Here is a 25,294-nt window from a genome sequence, read left to right as displayed (position 1 = left end):
TGAGATTGTGCCATTGCACTCCAGCCTGGGCAACAGAGCAAGACTGTCTCAAAAAAAAAAAAAAACAAAAAATCATGTTAAGAGTTTGGTTGCCTGGGTTTGTAGCCTGGCTTATTCCTCCTAGCTGTGGGATCTTAGGCAAGGGGCTTCCCCAATATATGCCTCAGTTTTCCCAGCTGTAACCTGAGGATAACAACAGTACCTGCCCTATGGAGTTATTAGGAGGATGAAATGTGCTTATATTTGTAAAGGGCTTAGGTTGATGCCCAGCAAGTCATGTGTGTTGCATAAATGAGACTTCTTATTGACATATTCAATTAGGCAGAAAACCACACAAAAATCTTTAAGAACTTAATACTTTAAAAATAAGTTTATTATAACTAACGAATATAAAATCTGACAGATATTTTCAAACATTTTTGCAAAAAAAGTAAAACCCTCCCGTTTCCCCCCTCCCTGCCAGATACAGAATAAGGACTTGGACAGAGAAACAATACAAATCTAAACATGAAACTGTCGCTCATCGGTTGGTCCCAAGAGGCTCCAACATATTATATTCTAAGTAAAGGTCCGTTAAATTAAGAAGTTAACAAGCCACTTGACACTTTTATAGTTTAACTTGCTTTCTACTCTGATTATAATGCTCATTCAAAACGCTGAGAGACAAGAACAGGTAACGTTAATACTGCACGTGACAGATATTCAAAGTGCATAAATCTATGAAACCACAAACATTCATAAGAATACTAGGCATGGAATTAAACAGTGACTTAAAAAATTAATCCAAGGAAATCTATGTACATTTTAGCCTTTGGCATCTGGTCTATCATGTTTCTTCTTTATGTAGACATCAATTTGTTAAATCTATTAACCAGATTAAATTTATCTGACCACATTTCTCATCTGACAGATTGTCCACAGCCAATTTCACATGAGGTAGTTGGGCTGTTTAATGACATTCTAGTGAAATTCTCATGATACATGGGAATTATACATTAAACATGCCGTGGAACTGGCTCATAGCCTTCTAGGAAACAACAGAAGTACTTCTAGAGCATCCTTCCTATCAACACTGACTCCATATACACCTATAAACAGACATGTATACACAGGAGTCTGTGTGGGTAAGATCGACTTTGTAAGGGGTATCAACCATCCCAGGGTGGTTTCTGTTTGTAAGGTACAGGGAGGAAATACTGACCACACTTTAAATATATGAAATATTTAGAACAAGCAGGATGTTATTCTTACATTCTCACATAGCTTAGCTGAAAACATTTGTTCACTCTGGAACAGAAGTGATTAATACGGGAAACAAAGAATTTTGAAGACTTTTGCATTGCAGAGTAGTGGTATTTTTTTCCTTTTAATTAAAGGCTATATAAAAACAGCAGAGGAGAAAGATCAATGCATGCATCAACTGTACCAGAGAGGCACTGTTAATGACTGTTTAATCATGCCCTGGAGTGCCTGAATGCAGCAGTGCAATGAGAAATCATGCAAATGGTCACTGTACACAGGACTATTGACTGTCTGAGACAGGATGGGAATTGGGAACATTTACAGGGAAGGTCTAGTAAACAGTATATTTATGGAATTGTTGAAAGAACTCCTAATGACCTTGTAATACGGATAAACAGTCTTAAAATACCATTAGACAGCTAGTGAATTGTTTTTTATGAAATGACTATGAAACCCCTGAGTAAGCAACTGCAGATTACAAAGGGACGTACAGAAGTAGAATGTACTTCTAACGAAAGCATTCTATATACAATTCATAGGAATACAAATTTACCATACATAATGAAGTTTGTGTGGAAACCTTACAAGATCACGAGTGTCTGAAGTCAGGCCCTCAAAGACCAAACACATTAGCTCAGCTAACAGAACAATGGCTGAAAATATATTTTACTTATAAATTCTACATCTAAAAATTTTAAAATTTAAAAAAGGTTGATTATCTTAAAAAAAGAAATGAAACATGAGGGAGAGCTGAATAGTTGTAAAACCTGTGACTAAAATCAGAAGCAACTGGTTTTAATCAGTGATTCAGAAATGCACCATTATATAACCAAGTTCTCATAGGACATGGTAGTTTGCTAGGAAAAAACTTAATTTTCTTCCAGAAAGTTCCCCAAATGCCTCACATCATCGTCTATTGCTCATGACCCTCTGACTCTACTGCCTTATCTGATATTTCTCCATATGTATGATTTTCACAATCAGATTAAGTTTCCTTAAAAAAAAAAACTCTTACTTCAGCTCCTCTTTCCCTCACTTCAAATTTAGTGGAGAAAAATGTACTTTACTTATTTGGTCCCTATCACATATTTTTAATTAAAAACACTTTTCTGGAAATATAAAGTTAAAAGCATCAACTTTTTGTTAATATACATGGAAAGTAATAACCAAAAGGAGAAGAGTGCAAATTTTCCAGCTGCACTCCTCTAATAATCATCTTTCCTAGGTGCCCCATGTCATGTCATTCACTGGCTTTCCAGCTACAAATGGGAATATGGGCTCCTTCTTAAGAAGCTCTTGCAGTCTGGAGGTGGGAAAACAGAAGCCCCACTGATTGGGCACCCAGCCCTGGGCTAAGTTGGTGCCAGATGCTCTACATATGTGCTAGAAGCTGCTCCTGAGAAATGGGGCAGAACAAACATAAGTGGGGGCAGATTTGGCATGCTGATGGCAGTACTGCTGGCAATTTTCAGTAGCAAAGAAAAGAGAAAAGCAACAAGGCTGGACTATGGAGTTCAGAAATCCCTCATCATGGAATATGACATTGGGGGAAGTTTAATAATCAGAATGACATGCAAATAATGATAAGAAGGTGCCTCAAGCCACTACTTATACATCCTAATGAGAACTACCCTTCAAAGTCAATGTCTTGGGCCCATAGGCCCAACATTCTGTGAGAGCTCCTCTTCTGGAACTCCCTTCAGAGCTACATCAAGAGCCAATGAGACGATCATCTTCTCCTCATAGTTACAATTTGGTTTCACTCCCAAAAGGGATCTCTCCAATTTAACACTTTTCACCAGCATTGGCTATAAGGAATCTGGCTTGTTTTCAAAAGTCAAGAGACTTGCCATCATTGAAAATATTTTGTTTAATTCAATAAATACACCCTGATACCTACAAAGTGTAAACACTGGCTTTTACCATAGGGAGAAGTACAGGCACAATGAAATTGTGTGGAAATGTCTCATAAGGGGTTAGCCTAATGTTACTTATTTGTGTCTATAATACCTAGCAGACCAATTTCCTTTTTCTTCCAGTTATCTCTAAAGGTTATGCTAGAAAAATAATCCTAAAAATGCTTTGAGCAATGACAAGGTGATTACTCTGCCAACAAAATACTAGAGTTTTCTCACCTCCTCTCACAGCAATGGTGAAAGTAAACTTAGGTGTCCCAGAAGTCTTGGAGGGCAATGGAGAGAAAGCTTTAAATATCTTTTCTCATTGCCCCTTTCTTGCAAAGTGACTACACATCAGCACAAATTATGACTTTAACTACAACAGAGAGCAAATACTGTAGATGTAGGAGGAACCTCTGACTATGCCCAGATTTAGGTTAAGCTGCATTTACTGTTTAGTATTAGGTTCAATTTCTAATATTTTTATTTAAGGATCCTCAGTTCCTTAAGCAAACTTTTATACATCTTAAACTTTTATACATCTTAGGCAAACTTAATATGGTCCAGTAGGGAAAATAACTATTAAAAAATATTACCCTCTTTCTACAGATGTGGAAAAAGGGTAATTGGAAAATGTAACTTATTCAAGCTATTCTGTCTGATCTGGTTTCTCAATGATCTCAGATAATATTAAGCCCCTCGTTCCCAGCAAATTGAGTTGTGTACATCTAGGCACTACCTATACAAATGCAAAATGGCCATGCTGAGCAGCTTTCCTTTTGTGTGTATTCAGAGCTGGGGTGGCAAACCTGAGGTATTTTCAGAGTGCTACCTCTCCAAGAGACCACAGAGTTCACCTGAGGTGGCAGGGAGCACCAGCAGCTGTTTAGAATGATCACGCTGCACAATTCTACCAACCACCTGGTATCATCCCCTCTAAATGGTACAATGCCTAAAACATCTTCATTCCAACTACAAGCAAAAACTGGCTGCTTTTCTTTTTCCATTTTAGGGGGCTAAGTCAAGGGCAGGGACTATCCCCAAGTCCTGCCATCATATTCGTACTAATCAGAGGAGATCTATACTCACTGCTCATGAGAGTGGGAGGGAAATAACACACACACACACACCCCTTGGCAAAATACAAAATAATATCATTTTAATACCCCCCCCTTTCGCCCTAGCCCTAAAACATGTGATACTGATTTTTGAAGTTTAAGTATTTTCCAGAAGTCTTTATGTGGGCAAAATACCTAATTAATCTGAGCTAAATAAATGTTCATTTGTTTAAAAACACACAAAGGCAAAACCACTACCTCCCTACATAAACTTCTCTGACTAAAGAGAGAATTCCCTCCATCCTAGAGATCTGCAGCAGGAACAGCATCATCTAGAGATGATGCTCAACTCAACCAAGCCCCTCAAAGGACCTTTGACCCTGGATAACTACTTATGCTGGAACTTCCCTTCCTGTTACTAGAAGGAAGTAGCCTCTAATGGGGAAGGTACCCATGGCTTCTTTCCAATGCACACTCAAGGCAGCATGATCTACTGAGACTAGGGCCAGGGTTGGAGCATCACACTGTGCAGAAGAATGCCCACTCAACATTGTTTTATGAAATAGTGTTTCTTAAGTTTTAAGAAGTTTAAGAAACTGTTTTCTTAAGTCTCATCTTTCAACTCTGACACTGTCCCAAAGCTTCTGAGATTGATAAACAGCTACATTTTGCCTGCTCTGCATTTTTGCTGATTAAACTGAGATTAATTGGTAAGCGGGTTCACAGCCATGGCCCCTGAATGCAATGCAAAGGCCTACTGGCTGGGTATCAATGCTGGCTCAATTAAGAATGCTGCTGAGTAAACTTGCTCCACTTCTCACTCTCCATTTATCTATTTTATTTAAATGGCGGCCTATTCCTTTTTGAAAATAAGGACATATCATTTAGTTCTTGAAGAAAACTGGTAATTTTGTAAACTAGAATTTAATCTAGTTGCTTTTCAATACTGTGTGCATGTGAAGTTTATCGAAATGCAGATTCCTATGTCCCACTACCTAGACTCTGGTACTTTAGGTCAAAATAAGGCCTGGGAATCTGCTGTTTGAACAAGCACTCCATATGACTATGGTGCAGAGGCAGTCCAGGTCACACTTGGAAATGACCTGGCTCCTCTGCTTAGAAACTATGTGACTGTGAACAGATCCCTCAACTTCTAAACCTTGCTTTTGAAGTGGGGTAATAATCCCTTTGAGTGTCATTCCTTGTGATGTCCAATTGAGATAATGCATGGGGAACATGCTGGTAAATGGTAGGCAGTTGGGAGGTGTCATCTCAAATGACCTGTCCCGCCTTTCTCATATTCTCCCCTCCAACTTGGGGTTAGGGCACACCATTAATCTTCTCAGAGCAACGGTCTCATGCCTGTCAGCAAGGATGGGACTCCTGTCCACATCTTCTTCACCTCCCACAATTGCATCGTCACGTGAATGCCCTGAACATCCTTACTACACAGGCCCTTATCACTGACAGAGTTGCAATGAAGAGGGTCCACTGAAGAACATCTAGGAACAGCAAACTCTACACAGCTTCAACAAAGCAGCTTATACTACCTCCAAATGTCTAGTCTAAGTTGGCTGAAACACTGACTATGAATTATGGTACTCAATATGGGATTTGCTGATTTTCAGCTTGGGTTTGGGTGGCCCATTAGAACTAAAATATAAAAACAATACAATACACAACAACAAATTTGTTTGTCAAATCTGCTCTTATAACTTGCTGTTCAAGTCTACAGCAGCTTATCATTTGGTTTCCAGTAGGCCTGCTGAACTGAAATATATAGCACCTTGATCTTTAAACAAAACACATATGCATTGTAAAAATTATAAAAGCACTGGGTTTTGCCTCCTCCTGTCCATCCCCCAAAGTGAAGGGGTTGGAGAGGGTTGAGGCTGTTGCTGGAAATTAAGTAGGGCAACAAAACACTTTAGCACTTTAATCCCTGAAGTTAGGAGGTGCTGCCCAGCAGCCATCATACCACCTCATCGGATTCCAGCCCGTGGACCTCGTATAAAGTGTCCAGTATGGCCAGCTGCTTCTCCATGGCAGGGAGGTAAAGGCTGAGGTCCCTCTGCATTCCAATACTGAAAGCTTCTTTCTGGTGGTCACCTTCCTTTATAGTTAACGCGGCCACAAAATCTTCATAGGATGGAGCTGCCCTTAAAGCTAACTGCAAAAGAATAACCCATGAGAATCTGCATCAAGTCTGTCTCTCACACACTTATTTTTATGCATGTGCACATGCACACACATACTTTCACACATACAAACAGCTGAGAAGAGCAAGAGTAAAGAAATATGACTACCCTTCTGATTTGTGGCTTCTCTAAAATTATGTTTCAAGGACCAATTCAAATAACTTTAAGGCTAGAAGAAACAAGTGTGTACTTGGGCCACCTTAAGGATAAATAATGCTATCACATCAGGGAAATGCTGAGAGAGAGTCTGAGAAAAGCTCCCTTCTGATCCACAGTGTGATCCAGACTATTCCCCTCAAATCTTCAGAATCTATATGCATATTGCCATCATGGTCTTTATTCCCACATGGCCCGTCTTCCAGGGGATCTCATTCTCTTATTTGTATCTCATCTCTATATATTTCTTTGCATATCATCTGTTTTTCCCCCATATGAACAATATTTCCTTTGTGCTCTTGAATGCTTTCTAGAAAGGAAGGGAGCTAACATTTGTTGTTTGCTTGTGTGCTGATGCTTTAACATAGTTTATTCTAGTTGATCTTTATAAGAACCCCGTACAGTTTATATCTCTATTTTATATATAAATGTCATACAGCTAATGAGTGCCAGGGCTAGGATCTGAACTTGGATCATCTCTGTGTTTTTCAATCACACCACCATACTATCCCACTTCCCTAACAGATTTCCTAGGCATCTTATCCTTCTTTTCCTTTGCGGGCCAATATTCCCTAAGCTTGCTAAAATCTGTTTTCTGGTGTTCACTAGATCTCAGCAGAGGCTTTTTGGAGAATCTTGAATTACCATTCCACAGTTGCTTTCCTGATCTTCCTTATACTTTGAAAGTCTTTGAGAATCAGCCCTCCCCATTTTTGCAGTAAGAGAGTGACTGGCATTGTCATGCAGTGGCTAAAAAGCACAAACTTAGATGAAGCAGACCTGGACTTGAATCTCAGATCTTTCACATATTAGTTTGAGGAATTTATGCAAAGTGCTTAACTTCCTAGAATCTCAGTTTCCTTATTTACAGAAGAAGACTAATACCACTTTCCTTATTTTAAGGATTAATGGGATCTGTAGGAAGTATTTAGCCCACTGCCTGGCACATGATAAATACTTAGATAATGGTAAAAGTACAAGGGAGTAGGAAAACTGAAAATGAAGAGAAGGCAGTTATCCAAAAACATAACAAAAGAAAATCTCCCAGAACTGGAGGATAGGAGTCTCCAGATTTAAAGACCTAACCAAGTGCTCAGCATAATGAGTGATAAAGACCAAAAGAGAACATCATGAAATTTCAGAATGTGGGGATAAAGTAAACAACCTAAAACATCTCGAAAGGGACAAGGAAGAGATTATATATAACAGAATAGGATTTTACAATAGTAATAGTGGAAGCTGGAGGACTATAGAAGAATGTCTTCAAAATTTGGAGGGAAAATGTTTATTAACCTAGAATTCTACACTCAGCCATCAGCACTCTAGAAAAAAAAGGGGAGAACCAGTAATAGAGTTCAACTGTCTAGTCTGATTGAAGAGGAAACCAAAAAGGTCAAATGAAGGCTAGTTAGTGACCAAGATGGAGGCAGCCACCTTGCCTGAAATGGCTATCAGCTCACTAGAGTATAACCGCTGAAAGATTAAAAAGTCACTATTTGGCTGATAAGTCAAATTCCTCGGATGTAAACAATGTTTCCCGCAGCAACTGAGATTAGTTAACATGAATTTGGCTCTGCAAGTTACCATGTTAGAAAACTTATAAACCTTCCGAAGTAGGCAAGACTTGGCAGGTAATAGAGAGGGTGAAAGGGCCAATCTAGCTACAGACTCCTCTACTGATAAGGCTGTTGCCAAATGCATCACATAATCTATTTTCTTAAAAACCAGCACCTTTATTGGCAGTAATATTTAAAGCCTTCAAGATGTTTTTACTCTACAACCTTGGGTATATCACCTCATCACTTTGTGTCTCAGGTTTCTCTGTCTACAAGCAGGGAAAATAATGGAATATATCTCAGGGTTATAAGACTTAGAAATTTATGTACGTCAAGCACTTAAAACAACATCTAGTGCATGTTAAGTGCTCAAAACTGTAAACTGTGGTTGTAGTTCTTAGTATTCGACATAGCAGTTCTACTTCTAGGAATTTATTTTGAGGAAATAAGAATTTTTTTCAAAAATGCATATAAACAGATGCTGTTTTATTTCTAACCTGTTTTATTCTAAACTTAGAAGCAGCTTAAGTCTCTCACACAGAGGACTGAGCAAATAAATTATGATATCTCCATACTAGGAAAATATTATACAGTCACTAAAAATAGTGTTTTTTTCAAAGACTCTTTTATGGCATTTAAAAATGATAATGATAGATTCTATTCAGTTGGGGGGATATAAAATTATGTAAGCTAAAGGTAGAAAAAATGTATATACACATTAAAAAGTATACAAAATAAAGATAATTATACACATATACTATATGCATGTATATATAAACATCTATATTAAAGTATATAAGTCAATGTTTAAAAGAATATGTAAATTAAGAAGCTAAGACGGTAAAACACAAAAATGTTAAAAAAGGAAAATATGGATAGTTTTAATTTCTTCCCTTTCTACCATGATTTCTAAAATTTTTTATCAGTCTAAATTAGCATAATAAAGTTATAAAGTTCTCTTAAAGACTTATGCTTTGCATCCATTAAAGTATAGGGTAAAGGAAAAAAAGATTTATGCTGGTAAGTTTTCTACTATAGCTGCATTCTTATTGACAATATCTCTGGAATCTTCAATATTTCAGGATTAAATTTTGCCTTCTATACTGAACCCTTCCCCCCACACTTGTTTTAGGGCAACTCAGGTGTCAGGCACAAGCTAGCAATCACAATATTCACTCAGGGAGATCAATGTACACAGTGAGCAGCCACTGCCTAAGAACTCAGTAGAGGCCTCTCAGTGACTGTCTTCACTGCAGAGAGCTCTAATGGAGGTGAGCACTAGCACCTTGGAGATAACAGATCTGAGTTTAGACCTAGGCTCTGACATAGCCTCACTCTGGCACTTGGGGACTGGAATTAATTGTTCTGAAAGTATAAAATAGTGGGAGTTAATCCTGAGAATTAATGAAGATAAAGAATATGAAAGTACCTGTTAGAATGCCTGGTACATAACAAGTGCCAATAGCTACATGGTAGCAATTATGATTATTCAAGGTGTATTGAAGGTAAGGGTGAGCAGTCTGTAGCTTCATTTGGTCCAGCACCTATCCCAGTGAACAGTGAATGGGATATGGAGCTTTAATCTCCATGCTTTCAAAAAATATTTCATTTTCACTAGAATCTGATTTCTTGTACTGTACATTCTTCCCACTTTACTGTTCTCCCTAATAAAGCATGACCCAAACAGTTCTTTCTTTAGGCAAATGATGCATCCTTTACATCCGTAAAAGATACCATCTACAAGGCTACTTGATTCTCCAACCTTCCAAAGAATGTGAGTACATTCTATGAGGTTTCCTGACATACAACTGCATGAGACTGCATTTTCATGACCAGATTTGACTAAGACTGACCTTCTCCTGGATGAGAAGAATCACAGAGTGTACTGCTGACATAAAGGAGCCATCTACTCCTGCTATTTTATAAAGCTGGATAAGTGACCTCCCCAGGAGACTAAGAGTCTCAGGTTTGTGTTTTTCCTAGTTAAACATGCTGGGAAGAAGAGGGTGGTGGGTAATCAGAGCCAAAACACATGAATACAAAACACCTTCACGATAAAAATAACTGGCTAAGAAGAGATTTCTAGCCCTAGCCACCGGCACACCCAATACAGTTAATATTCAAAGACAAAATTCAATTAGGGAAAAAAAAATCAACTAAGACCTAAGAATTAAAAGGAATGAATACAATGAGCAGCAGAGGGAGCTATTAGGTTGACTACATCACCTGAATGCATCATTTCCCTTCAATGATAAGTATTTAGGGTCACTGCTTCCTATCTACTTCTGCTAGGATACTTAAGCCTTTTTACTACCTCATCAGAAAGGCAACCACTTATGAGGCAAATCTTCACAAGGTTATTGGAACTGGCTAATTAGAACTGGCTAGGGTAAAGCATCAACTCTTTTATTCCTATTTCTTTAACAGTCTTTGCTATTCTAGATACTTTTTACTGCTGACATTTCTGCACCCCAAAGGCCTATAAATGTAAATGAAATAAATAACATTTTGTTCTTATCCTCAAAAACAAAGCAAACAAAAACACCATACACACACATACACACACACGCACACACACACACACATACTACCTTGTTTCTGACAATCGTAACTAGATAAATAACTGGATAAGAAGAGATTTCTAGCCCTAGCCACTGGCACACCCAATACAGTTAATAATAGGAGATAAGAAGGATCACTTACCGCAAAAACCCCTCGAACTACCCAGCCATGGTGTTGCCGCAACGTTTTACCATATGCGTTATCTTGAAAAGAAGAAAAACTCCATGAGGAACACTCTCATCAGAATTTGATGTGCTATTTGTATAATGTACTTTTTTGTTTGCTTGTTTGTTTTTAAAGAGACAGGGTCTTGCTTTGTCACCTAGGCTAGAGTGCAGTGGTGTGATAATAGTTGCAGCCTTGAACTCCTGTGCTCAAGTGATCCTCCTGCCTCAGCTCCTCGAGTGGCTAGGACTACAGGTGTGGATGACCATGCCCAGCTAACTGATTTTTAATTTTTTGTAGAGACGAGGTCTCGCAATGTTGCCCAGGCTGTTCTGGAACTCCTGGGCTAAGGCGATCCTCCCACCTTGCCCTCCCAAAGCACTGGGACTACAGGTGTGCGCCACCATGCTTGGCCATATTTGTATAATGCATAGTAGGACAATACTATTGGTATTTGGAAATTATGAAAAAAATCTAATTACAAGATTTTGGACCCCAAAAATCTAAAGTAGGAAAAAAATCTCAAAAAATTTTTTTTTTTTTAAAGAAACGCAGATACTTCCACTCTTACTCTGGGTCCATCAATATATCTGAACTTCAGCTTATTATCATGGTGGAAAAAGGTCAATACATATGAAGAAACAAAGAGGGAGGAAAGGATATTGAAAAATTGAGACAATACAATTAGAAATACTTTGAAATATTTTGTGACCCTGAGCCAGTCCCTTAGCTGCCCTCTCTAACCATCTGTTTCCTCCTTTGTAAAATGATCTCTAAGGTTCTTTCCAATTTTAACATTCTATTCTAGGATACCAAATGTTTGTCCTAAATGACCCTATGACCCTGGATATACAGTATTAGAGCTAGAAACCTTCAAAAATATTTATGGAAAGAATGGCTTGAAGTTATTAAGCTAAAGTAAAGTAATTGGTGAGAACTATATTAATAAAGGTCATCATGTTTCATACTTTAATCTATAATTTTTGTCCCAATGTATTTTAAAAGGAGATTTTGAAACTGGCATATCATAATTTTAATTATGAAAAAAATCCCAAGAACCAGATGGATGCATTTTATGCAAAGGATGCGTTCCTGAAATTTGAATAATTCAATATATGCAAAATTCAAAACTGATTTCTCCACAGGATTAAATGCATTCTCAGGAAGCACAGATCTACATCACCATGGTGCATTTTTATTTCAATGTTTCACTTTGTTTCCTAAGCATCATCTCCAGTAGCAACAGAGCACTCATTTCTAAATTAACAGCACAGTGTACCATGGGGGCTATTTGACCTTCTTCATGTTTCTCCATATCTAAATTCTATTCCAAGCATATTTATTTTCATGTGCTACTTTCGGCACAAGTACTACCACCATTTCATGAATGCTTAGTGTGACATTCTAAGGCTACAAAAATATTTTCAATTCTAACAAGAGAAGATGTTAAAATAACAGATAAACAGACACTAAAACCACAAGTACAAGTTCCTATGCAGTGAAAAGCAATGCAGTTCACAGGACATTGCCAAGGTAAGTCAGGTACTTATTTGCATTTTACTGGCCAAAATGGCACTGCCATGTGGCTGCAGCTTCAACACAGTTTACAATCGACTCAAGCCTTCCAGCTTTGAAATTGTCATTCTAGTCAACTTTACTTTAAAAATTGGAGTGAGGCTTTATTAATACTTTTAGTATATCCTACCATTTCAATTTTACATATTCAAATCTGCACAAAATGCAATTATGTTATATAAAATACATACTCAATACATATTGCAATATATTTTATATAAAAGACTGTACATGTAAAATATAACAACAGATTCCTTTGGCTCTCTAAAGCTTAGGATATGTTGGAATGCCATTATCCAGTGTGTTAATGCTAAAGTAGAAGCAATAAGTGATAATTAATACATTCAAGTATGAAGAAGACTCTTAGAGCCTACAGGAGAACCCAAAATTAAATTTAACTTTTTTCTTAGGAGAACAGTCTGAGTAAACTAGGGCATGGTCAAAGATACATGTCTTCAATGTAAACCAAACAAAACGTAGGTGATTCTCTGTAAGAAGACATATGGCATCAAGGAAATTTCAGATGGCATACAAGACCTTAGAGAGGATATCCTGAGAAATGTGAAGAAAGGGGTTGCTGATTCACAAAGTGTATAGTACCAATGGGCAGAGAATACTAGGTACAGCCTCTCATAAAAACCAGCAAGACAACTAAATTTTCAACCATTTGAGCAGCCATCTGGGCTGGCAAGAGGGTGTACAGGTCCATGGAAAATATCCTGAGGTAAGTTACCAAGGTAAGATACTGCGAATGCTTTCTTTCTTGTGTTGGTATTCCAGGCAGGGCATCAAATGTCATTAGAAATAAAGAAATACCATTAAAATCTGCTGGTGGATATCTACCATGAACACCTGCTCTATTCAACAAGAATTCAGGGCAAGTCTACCACACAGTAGTATCTTTAGGTGATTTAAATTAAGTCAATTCCCTGTCCTCAAGAAGTTGATGGTTTATAGAAGAGCCAGTCGTGTAACAATCTTTATTGTATAAGTCAGTCACTGCTAAAGTACATATCTGTATGCAGTGCTACAGGAACAGTAAGAATGGAGAACTAACCCAGCCTGGGTTGTGGGGGGAGGCGTGTGGACACAAAAAATTCTCAGAAGGAATCCTGAAGGCTGGGTAGGGTAGAGAGCAGAGTGGTAGATGGTGCTGCAGACAGAGCAAGCATCATTGCGTTGTGAGAGGTCATGGCATGCTGGGCGATGGTGAGCAAAATTCACTGGATCTGAAGAACACTAGGGCTTGCAAACTGGGTTGGGCCAAATTGTGAGGACCTTTATCCATCATGTCAAAAATTATGATCTTCCACCTGAGGCATAGTGGAAGTTTTGAAAACTATAACATTTATTGCTTTTTTGGGGTTTCACGATTGATGTCCGTTGTTGAAAATAAGGAAAATGGGGGGGCGGAGCAAGATGGCCGAATAGGAACAGCTCCAGTCTCCAACTCCCAGCGCGAGCGACACAGAAGACCGGTGATTTCTGCATTTTCAACTGAGGTACTGGGGTCATCTCTCTAGGGAGTGCCGGACAATCGTGCTGGTCAGCTGCTGCAGCCTGACCAGCGTGAGCTGAAGCAGGGCGAGGCATCGCCTCACCTGGAAGCGCAAGGGGGAAGGAATCCCTTTTCCTAGCCAGGGAGCTGAGACACAAAACACCTGGAAAATCGGGTAACTCCCACCCCAATACTGCGCTTTAAGGAAACAGGCACACCAGGAAATATATCCCACACCTGGCCGGGAGGGTCCCACGCCCACGGAGCCTCCCTCACTGCTAACACAGCCGTCTGCTGCGATCTATCCGCAAGGCAGCAGCGAGGCTGGGGGAGGGGCGCCCGCCATTTCTGAGGCTTAAGTAGGTAAACAAAGCCGCTGGGAAGCTCGAACTGGGTGGAGCTCACAGCAGCTCAAGGAAGCCTGCCTGTCTCTGTAGACTCTACCTCTGCGGACAGCGCACAGCTGCAGTCCAACAGGGGAAAGAGCGGGGCCGGTGCAGACGCGAACAACTCTGTCTGACAGCTTTGGGGAGAGCCGTGGATCTCCTAACGCGGAGGTTGAGATCTGAGAACGGACAGACTGCCTGCTCAGGTGGGTCCCTGACCCCTGAGTAGCCTAGCTGGGAGACATCCCCCACTAGGGGCAGTGTGACACCCCACACCTCACAGGTGGAGTCACCCCTGAGAGGAAACTTCCAAAGAAAGAATCAGACAGGTACACTCGCTGTTCAGCAATATTCTATCTTCTGCAACCTCTGCTGCTGATACCCAGGCAAACAGGGTCTGGAGTGGACCTCAAGCAATCTCCAACAGACCAACAGACAGTCCTTCTGACTGTCAGACGGAAAACTATCAAACAGGAAGGACACCTATACCAAAACCCCATCAGTACGTCACCATCATCAAAGACCAGAGACAGATAAAACCACAAAGATGGGGAAGAAGCAGGGCAGAAAAGCTGGAAATTCAAAAAATAAGAGCGCATCTCCCCCTGCAAAGGAGCGCAGCCCATCGCCAGCAACGGATCAAAGCTGGTCAGAGAATGACTTTGACGACATGAGAGAAGAAGGCTTCAGTCCATCAAACCTCTCAGAGCTAAAGGAGGAATTACGTACCCAGCGCAAAGAAACTAAAAATCTTGAAAAAAAGTGGAAGAATTGACAGCTAGACTAATTAATGCAGAGAAGATCATAAACGAAATGACAGAGATGAAAACCATGACACGAGAAATACGTGACAAATGCACAAGCTTCAGTAACCGACTCGATCAACTGGAAGAAAGAGTATCAGCGATTGAAGATCAAATGAATGAATGAAGCGAGAAGAGAAACCAAAAGAAAAAAGAAGAAAAAGAAATGAACAAAGCCTGCAAGAAGTATGGGATTATGTAAAAAGACCAAATCTACGTCTGATTGGGGTGCCTGAAAGTGAGGGGAAAATGGAACCAAGTTGGAAAACACTCTTCAGGATATCATCCAGGAGAACTTCCCCAACCTAGTAGGGCAGGCCAACATTCAAATTCAGGAAATACAGAGAACGCCACAAAGATACTCCTCCAGAAGAGCAACTCCAAGACACATAATTGCCAGATTCACCAAAGTTGAAATGAAGGAAAAAATCTTAAGGGCAGCCAGAGAGAAAGGTCGGGTTACCCACAAAGGGAAGCCCATCAGAATAACAGCAGATCTCTCAGCAGAAACTCTACAAGCCAGAAGAGAGTGGGGGCCAATATTCAACGTTCTTAAAGAAAAGAATTTTCAACCCAGAATTTCATATCCAGCCAAACTAAGCTTCATCAGTGAAGGAGAAATAAAATCCTTTACAGATAAGCAAATGCTTAGAGATTTTGTCACCACCAGGCCTGCCTTACAAGAGACCCTGAAGGAAGCCCTAAACATGGAAAGGAACAACCGTACCAGCCATTGCAAAAACATGCCAAAATGTAAAGACCATCGAGGCTAGGAAGAAACTGCATCAACTAACGAGCAAAATAACCAGTTAATATCATAATGACAGGATCAAGTTCACACATAACAATATTAACCTTAAATGTAAATGGACTAAATGCTCCAATTAAAAGACACAGACTGGCAAACTGGATAAAGAGTCAAGACCCATCAGTCTGCTGTATTCAGGAGACCCATCTCACATGCAGAGACATACATAGGCTCAAAATAAAGGGATGGAGGAAGATCTACCAAGCAAATGGAGAACAAAAAAAAAGCAGGGGTTGCAATCCTAGTCTCTGATAAAACAGACTTTAAACCATCAAAGATCAAAAGAGACAAAGAAGGCCATTACATAATGGTAAAGGGATCAATTCAACAGGAAGAGCTAACTCTCCTAAATATATATGCACCCAATACAGGAGCACCCAGATTCATAAAGCAACTCCTTAGAGACCTACAAAGAGACTTAGACTCCCATACAATCATAATGGGAGACTTCAACACCCCACTGTCAACATTAGACAGATCAACGAGACAGAAAGTTAACAAGGATATCCAGGAATTGAACTCATCTCTGCACCAAGCGGACCTAATAGACATCTATAGAACTCTCCACCCCAAATCAACAGAATATACATTCTTCTCAGCACCACATCGCACTTATTCCAAAATTGACCACATAATTGGAAGTAAAGCACTCCTCAGCAAATGTACAAGAACAGAAATTATAACAAACTGTCTCTCAGACCACAGTGCAATCAAACTAGAACTCAGGACTAAGAAACTCAATCAAAACCGCTCAACTACATGGAAACTGAACAACCTGCTCCTGAATGACTACTGGGTACATAACGAAATGAAAGCAGAAATAAAGATGTTCTTTGAAACCAATGAGAACAAAGATACAACATACCAGAATCTCTGGACACATTTAAAGCAGTGTGTAGAGGGAAATTTATAGCACTAAATGCCCACAAGAGAAAGCAGGAGAGATCTAAAATTGACACTCTAACATCACAATTAAAAGAACTAGAGAGGCAAGAGCAAACACATTCAAAAGCTAGCAGAAGGCAAGAAATAACTAAGATCAGAGCAGAACTGAAGGAGATAGAGACACAAAAAACCCTCCAAAAAATCAATGAATCCAGGAGTTGGTTTTTTGAAAAGATCAACAAAACTGACAGACCGCTAGCTAGACTAATAAAGAAGAAAAGAGAGAGGAATCAAATAGATGCAATAAAAAATGATAAAGGGGATATCACCACCGACCCCACAGAAATACAAACAACCATCAGAGAATACTATAAATGCCTCTACGCAAATCAACTAGAAAATCTAGAAGAAATGGATAATTTCCTGGACACTTACACTCTCCCAAGACTAAACCAGGAAGAAGTTGAATCCCTGAATAGACCAATAGCAGGCTCTGAAATTGAGGCAACAATTAATAGCCTACCCACCAAAAAAAGTCCAGGACCAGATGGATTCACAGCTGAATTCTACCAGAGGTACAAGGAGGAGCTGGTACCATTCCTTCTGAAACTATTTCAATCAATAGAAAAAGAGGGAATCCTCCCTAACTCTTTTTATGAGGCCAACATCATCCTGATACCAAAGCCTGGCAGAGACACAACAAAAAAAGAGAATTTTAGACCAATATCCCTGATGAACATCGATGCAAAAATCCTCAATAAAATACTGGCAACCGGATTCAGCAGCACATCAAAAAGCTTATCCACCATGATCAAGTGGGCTTCATCCCTGGGATGCAAGGCTGGTTCAACATTCGCAAATCAATAAACGTAATCCAGCATATAAACAGAACCAAGACAAGAACCACATGATTATCTCAATAGATGCAGAAAAGGCTTTTGACAAAATTCAACAGCCCTTTATGCTAAAAACGCTCAATAAATTCGGTATTGATGGAATGTACCTCAAAATAATAAGAGCTATTTATGACAAACCCACAGCTAATATCATACTGAATGGGCAAAAACTGGAAAAATTCCTTTGAAAACTGGCACAAGACAGGGATGCCCTCTCTCACCACTCCTATTCAACATAGTGTTGGAAGTTCTGGCTAGGGCAATCAGGCAAGAGAAAGAAATCAAGGGTATCCAGTTAGAAAAGAAGAAGTCAAATTGTCCCTGTTTGCAGATGACATGATTGTATATTTAGAAAACCCCATTGTCTCAGCCCAAAATCTCCTTAAGCTGATAAGCAACTTCAGCAAAGTCTCAGGATACAAAATTAATGTGCAAAAATCACAAGCATTCTTATACACCAGTAACAGACAAGCAGAGAGCCAAATCAGGAATGAACTTCCATTCACAATTGCTTCAAAGAAAATAAAATACCTAGGAATCCAGCTTACAAGGGATGTAAAGGACCTCTTCAAGGAGAACTACAAACCACTGCTCAGTGAAATCAAAGAGGACACAAACAAATGGAAGAACATACCATGCTCATGGATAGGAAGAATCAATATCGTGAAAATGGCCATACTGCCCAAGGTGATTTATAGATTCAATGCCATCCCCATCAAGCTACCAATGACTTTCTTCACAGAATTGGAAAAAACGGCTTTAAAGTTCATATGGAACCAAAAAAGAGCCCGCATTGCCAAGACAATCCTAAGTCAAAAGGACAAAGCTGGAGGCGTCACGCTACCTGACTTCAAACTATACTACAAGGCTACAGTAACCAAAACAGCATGGTACTGGTACCACAACAGAGATATAGACCAATGGAACAGAACAGAGTCCTCAGAATAATACCACACATCTACAGCCATCTGATCTTTGACAAACCTGAGAGAAACAAGAAATGGGGAAAGGATTCCCTATTTAATAAATGGTGCTGGGAAAATTGGCTAGCCATAAGTAGAAAGCTGAAACTGGATCCTTTCCTTACCCCTTATACGAAAATTAATTCAAGATGGATTAGAGACTTAAATGTTAGACCTAATACCATAAAAACCCTAGAAGAAAATCTAGGTAGTACCATTCAGGACATAGGCATGGGCAAGGACTTCATGTCTAAAACACCAAAAGCAACGGCAGCAAAAGCAAAAATTGACACATGGGATCTAATTAAACTAAAGAGCTTTTGCACAGCAAAAGAAACTACCATCAGAGTGAACAGGCAACCTACAGAATGGGAGAAAATTTTTGCAACCTACTCATCTGACAAAGGGCTAATATCCAGAATCTACAAAGAACTCAAACAAATATACAAGAAAAAACAAACAACCCCATCAAAAAGTGGGGAAAGGATATGAACAGACATTTCTCAAAAGAAGACATCCATACCGCCAACAGACACATGAAAAAATGCTCATCATCACTGGCCATCAGAGAAATGCAAATCAAAACCACAATGAGATACCATCTCACACCAGTTAGAATGGCAATCATTAAGAAGTCAGGAAACAACAGGTGTTGGAGAGGATGTGGAGAAATAGGAACACTTTTACACTGTTGGTGGGATTGTAAACTAGTTCAACCATTATGGAAAACAGTATGGCGATTCCTCAAGGATCTAGAACTAGATGTACCATATGACCCAGCCATCCCACTACTGGGTATATACCCAAAGGATTATAATTACTCTACTACAAAGACACATGCACACGTATGTTTATTGCGGCACTATTCACAATAGCAAAGACTTGGAATCAACCCAAATGTCCATCTGTGACAGACTGGATTAGAAAATGTGGCACATATACACCATGGAATACTATGCAGCCATCAAAAAGGATGAGTTTGCGTCCTTTGTAGGGACATGGATGCAGCTGGAAACCATCATTCTTAGCAAACTATCACAAGAAGAGAAAACCAAACACCGCATGTTCTCACTCATAGGTGGGAACTGAACAATGAGATCACTTGGACTCGGGAAGGGGAACATCACACACTGGGGCCTATCATGGGGAGGGGGGAGGAGGGAGGGATTGCATTGGGGAGTTATACATGATATTAAACGTCATGCACATGTACCCTAGAACTTAAAGTATAATAAAAAAAGAAAATAAGGAAAATATTTTAAAAGGAGAGAGCTAAAGAAACCTATAATCCTTTCTCCCAGAGATAACCACAGTGGGCATTCTGGAAAAATATTCTCTTAGTTTTTTACCCATGTACAGAGAATATTACCTTCTTCTATTAGCAAAGTCATGATCATTCTGATTCAGAATTGTGGTAGGGAAGTAACAAGTTGAAATTCACACTTCTTTACAGTCTGTAGCAAATAACAGCTGTACTGGTGCCTGACTCTCCAGCTCCAAGGCCCACCTGGCTGGACAGATTGCTTGTTTAAAAGAGCTCTGGGCCAGGCGTGGTGGCTCATGCCTATAATCCCAGCACTTTGGGAGGCTGAGGCAGGTGGATCACAAGGTCAGGAGTTCAAGACCAGCCTGGACAAGATGGTGAAGCCCCGTCTCTACTAAAAATACAAAAATTAGCCAGGTGTGGTGGTGGGTAACTGTAATCCCAGCTACTCGGGAGACTGAGGCAGAGAACTGCTTGAACCCGGGAGGCGGAGGTTGCAGTGTGCCGAGGTCGTGCCACTGCAGTCCAGCAGCCAGGGCAACAGAGAGAGACTCTGTCTCAAAAAAACAAAACAAAACAAAACCCAAAACCCTGCATTCGGTGTTATGCCAACCTCAGAGACCTTATACTTTTCCTATACATTGCCATTCAAGTTAACTATTCAAAAAAGCCTAGAAACTCTTTTCCATGCCCTCTTCTAAAAGACAACAAAAAGACAAGGAAGACAAAGGTGCTGTGAGTCCAAACAGCATGGGGAGCCTGGCTTAAGGATGGGAGAGTGTTTGTACAGCAGCACATCTGTCTTCCCACTTGGACCTAGTAGACAAAGCAGCTGTTCCTTGTTATGCTTATACCTTGCCAGAGGAGAGTTCCACCTGGCAAAATGTGGGCCAGATGATCTAATGGGAGAAGGTGTGTCAAAAGAATTTGGGCTGGGTCTTGACTGAGATCACTGCTGCAATTTAAAACCAACAAATGAAATAAAAGTCATTAAAAAAAAAAAAGACGACTTCCCAAAGTCCTTAGCTGACTTCTAGGCTGCAAATATCCCTGCCATGTGAGATTGGCTGCATTAAAATAAGATGAAGTCTAAGCCTACCTATTTTGGTTACCTAGAGAAGATTAGATAATGAAATACATTAATCTTCACTGTAATACCCATTCATTATAATCATGCGTGTTCTATAATCTGGGAGTATTTTTGGCCTCTGAAAGACATAAATGATACCCTTCTCCCAGTTTTTTGAGATGTGTCAGTTCCCCAAAGACTGAGTCAAAATTTCTGAGTAGGAAGCCTTGACAATCACCTTGCCTAATTCTTTTCCTTTTAGAAATGAAGACATGGAAGATCCAGAAAGGTAGTGACTTGCCCAAGGTCACAAAGTTAAAAGCAATGAGACCTGGGGACACTCTTGTTGCATCACAACATTCTGTCAAAAAACTAGTGTTTACTCTGTAAACAATGTAATAAAAATGAAAAATATGCCTTTTCCAATCGGTTTTCTGAAAGAATTAGCACCTTATTCTGGTTATGGAAACAGCACAGTTCTCATTCATTTTACTATTAGTAACTCAGAAACTTGCTATCAGGTATTTAGAGATTATGCCTAAAGCTTTTATAGTAACTGAGAGAACAACCCTTCCATTACTGTTGATGGACAACCATTCTGTCCAGGAACTTTGTATAGGAAAGTATTTTTCTACTGTAAACCTATAATTGGTAAAGTTATTTTGGCTTGTAGAGAAGACAAGAGAAATGTCAATCTAAGTCTTAAGAGAAAACCTGGAAAGTAGATAACCAAAGCCAAAAAGGGCGGAATTACTCACCAGGCTGAGGAAATGACAATCACAGCTCTGCAAATGTGCTTGACTAGACATTTATGAGGCAAGAATTAGGAACTAGGAGGTTTGAAAGGAGGTAGTCAAGTTTGGCAGGAGGCTGGTGGGAAACAGATAGGCACTGGGGAAGTGTGCTTGCCCTAAGGTCCTATGACTTCTAGAGAGAACGGTCCAGTAACTCAGAATAGTAAGAACCTTCATCCAGTAACTCATGTCTTTTTAAAGCATAGGTGGGCAAAAGAACAATGGACCAGAATATGGAGTCTAGAACAGATCTCTCTCTCTTTCTTTCTCTCTTTCTCTCTCAAAGTTGGTATTACACACAAGTGGGGAAAAGAACAGGTGATCCAGTGAATGCTGCTAAGACAACTGGCTTTCTGATTGGAAATAATAAAATTATATCCCCACCTTACACCATTCACAAAAATAAATTCCAAGAAGATTAAAGACATAAATATGAAAGCAAACCTACAAAACTTTGAGAAGAAAATGTCACATCTTTGTGACCTCAAGGGAAAAAGGATTTCTTAAACAAGATATAAAAAATGCAAGCCATAAAGAAAGAATGACATGTTTGATTACATAAAAACTGAAACTTCTGTATACCAAAAGACACCATAAATAAAGAGCAAAGGCAAGCCACAGACTGACAGAAGACATTTTAACCCATAACTGAAAAAGATTAGACATTTTAGCCCATAACTGAAAAAGATTAATATCCAGGAAATAAAAAGAACTCCCAGGAGTTGATAAAGGAAACTTAAGAGAAAGTACATGAACAGGCAACTCACCAAGAAGGAAATCAAATTGCCAATGAAGACAGGAAAAGCCGCTCAACCTTACTTGTTATCTAAGAACAAAAACTTTGGCAATATTCTATCATTTTACAGCCATCAGGCACAAATTTAAAAGGCTGACAATGACAAGTGCTAAAAAGAATGTGGAGTATTGGGAACTCTCACTACTCTGCTGGTAATTATAGACTTTGGAGAGCAATTTGGCAATATCCAGTCATGTGGTTCAGCCATTCCAATTGTATTATGTACTGCAGCAGCAGTTCCCAGTGTAGTCTCCAAACCAGCAGCCTCAGAATCACCTGGGAACTTGTTAGAAATGCAAAGTCTCAGCCTCACGTCAGACCTACAGAGCAATCTGTGTTTCAAGGAGCCTTCCAGGTGAGGTTAATACAGGCTAGAGTTTGAGAACCACTGTTCTGGCAGCACAGCTTCTCAAGCAGTAAGGCCCCATGAATTACCAGTCTGTAGACAGCCAAAGCCCCTGGGCCAGTCTCTCTTAGCTATGAGCAGCCTCCTCCTTTTTCTGGTGTGCTCTCTGGACATAATTTTCCATGTGATAGAGAACATGTGTGAAAGGAACATGTACATTGTATAATTGCTTTTAACGGTGAAAATCTGTAATCAACTGTGTCCATTAACAGTATATTAGTTTTTCTAAACCGTGGTCTATTCATACAATGAAATGCTAAACAGCAAGGAAAAGGAATGAGCCAGGACTACAAGCATCAACAGTGGCTAAAATCTGAAAACACTGAGTGAAGAAGGAAGAATGTATACAATATGATACCACATATACAAGTTTAAAACATGTAGTACAATACTAGATGCTGCTTATGGACACATAAATATACAGTAAAAGTATAAAAACATGTATTACATAATGAACAACAGCAAATTCAGGATGATGATCTCTGGAAAACGATGGGAGTCACAGGATTAAGGGGTGACATGTGGGTACTTAACTGTATTGAACTATTTTTTCTAGTAGGTCAAGTGGTAGATATTTGTTAAATGCCTGAATTATTTATAATTTTCTTTTTTGAGACAGAATCTTGGTTTGTCACCCAGGCTGGAGTGCAATGGTGCAAACATGGCTCACTGCAGCTTCAACGTCCCTGACACAAGTGATCCTCCCACCTCAGGCCCCCAAGTAGCTAGAACTACAGGCTTGTGCCACCACACATGGCTAATTTTTGTATGTTTTGAGGAGATGGGGCTTTGCCATGTTCCCCAGGCTGGTCTCAAACTCGTGAGCTCAAGTGATCTGCCTACCTTGGCCTCTCAAAGCGCTGGGATTACAGCACTCGGGCATGTATTTTTAAAAACAGAGCTACTAGGAAAGTAACCTCTGAATTCTTTATAGTGACTAAGCTTAAGGTAAACTGAGTTGTATGGACAATAACCAGTGGGAAGAGATAAAACAAGTATCCATTGGGAGGCCGAGACGGGCGGATCACGAGGTCAGGAGATCGAGACCATCCTGGTCTACACGGTGAAACCCCGTCTCTAAAAAATACAAAAAAAAACTAGCCGGGCGAGGTGGCGGGCGCCTGTAGTCCCAGCTACTCAGGAGGCTGAGGCAGGAGAATGGCGTAAACCCGGGAGGCGGAGCTTGCAGTGAGCGGAGATCGCGCCACTGCACTCCAGCCTGGGCGACAGAGCGAGACTCCGTCTCAAAAAAAAAAAAAAAAAAAAAAAAAAACAAGTATCCAGAGATGCCTTTGTTAACTTCAGACACTGTTAAGACTAACGCTTGTGCTGCCAGCCAGTCCTGTCAGCGGAGGCATATGCTGCAAATGGTTCTGGAAAGAGTATAACAATTCACGTTCCATAGTATTTTCAGAATGGCCAAGTTATGATTTGATGTCAAATATCTGATTATGAGTTCTGACTTTATCTCTCTCACTTATCTCTCCTTGTCTATGAAAGCCTTTCATATTAAATACATGATTGAGCATCCTTTTAAAATCTTTTCTATTCTATGCCAGAAAAGGATCTTGGTTGTGTTAATTTTTACTGACATTTATGGGATCATTCTGAGGTGAGATATGCGGCAATATGTTATCCCACTGAGCACAGAGCATATAACATTTAATACAATGGTGCATGAAATGCCAGAGCAACTTTCCTTCCTTCTACTTGCAAGGATGCTTTCCAAAACCTCTTTTTGATGTGGAATATGCAATGGCGAGGGGGACTCAGCTCTAAGGCAGATCATTAAACATATCTGCCTTGTGAACCCAACTCCCTCCTGAAAATGACCTCTAAAGAATGTTAGAGGACACTAAGGGAACAGAGCAGCTCTTGGCATGAAACCACCCAAAATGTTCCACTGTGATCATCATTATGGGGAAGCCAAGTGATGGCTCAAATGCAAAAAGGGGCAGTGGAAAGTCTAAGGCCTCTTCCAGACACTGGAAGTATTCCAGGTCACAGAGCTGCAGCAATACAATAACTAGAGATGCATTTTCCAGAAAGGTAACTGAGTTATGACTTCTACTATGTTATTTAGGACTTTTACATATAAATGTCCTATTTCCAAGGCCACTAAGACCATACAAGTTTCATGAACATTCACCTCTAACCTTTCTTAAGCAGTATTTTTATTGGAAAGCTGTCAAATTATGATGAAAAGGAGGCAAAATAAACTGATGCTATAACTAATTTCAGCAGTTTTACTTCTGCTTATTAAAAATCTCTTAGATGCAGTCAGAAATCTCAAAATGATCAAGATGTAGACAAGTGA

At 39.7% G+C, this 25,294-nt stretch overlaps 1 protein-coding gene across 2 annotated transcripts in view; it reads right to left on the bottom strand.

The window, feature by feature from the left end:
- Nucleotides 1-351: 351 nt before the first annotated feature.
- PLEKHA8 (pleckstrin homology domain containing A8) overlaps nucleotides 352-25,294 on the bottom strand; it is a 69,765-nt gene continuing 44,822 nt past the window's right edge. The window contains exons 13-14 of one of the 2 annotated variants that reach the window (XM_033194045.1): nucleotides 10,812-10,873; nucleotides 352-6,368 (exon numbers count right to left, since the gene is read on the bottom strand). In XM_033194045.1, the coding sequence (XP_033049936.1) occupies nucleotides 6,171-6,368; nucleotides 10,812-10,873 (260 nt within the window). In that variant the 3' untranslated portion in view covers nucleotides 352-6,170. The remainder of the gene's footprint in view (nucleotides 6,369-10,811; nucleotides 10,874-25,294) is intronic. The other variant, XM_033194046.1, reaches the window with a different exon arrangement.

Source organism: Trachypithecus francoisi, unplaced genomic scaffold (assembly GCF_009764315.1).
Source record: "Trachypithecus francoisi isolate TF-2019V2 unplaced genomic scaffold, Tfra_2.0 Lachesis_group4, whole genome shotgun sequence".
Taxonomy (NCBI): domain Eukaryota; kingdom Metazoa; phylum Chordata; class Mammalia; order Primates; family Cercopithecidae; genus Trachypithecus; species Trachypithecus francoisi.
This window is presented reverse-complemented; position numbering and strand designations above follow the sequence as displayed.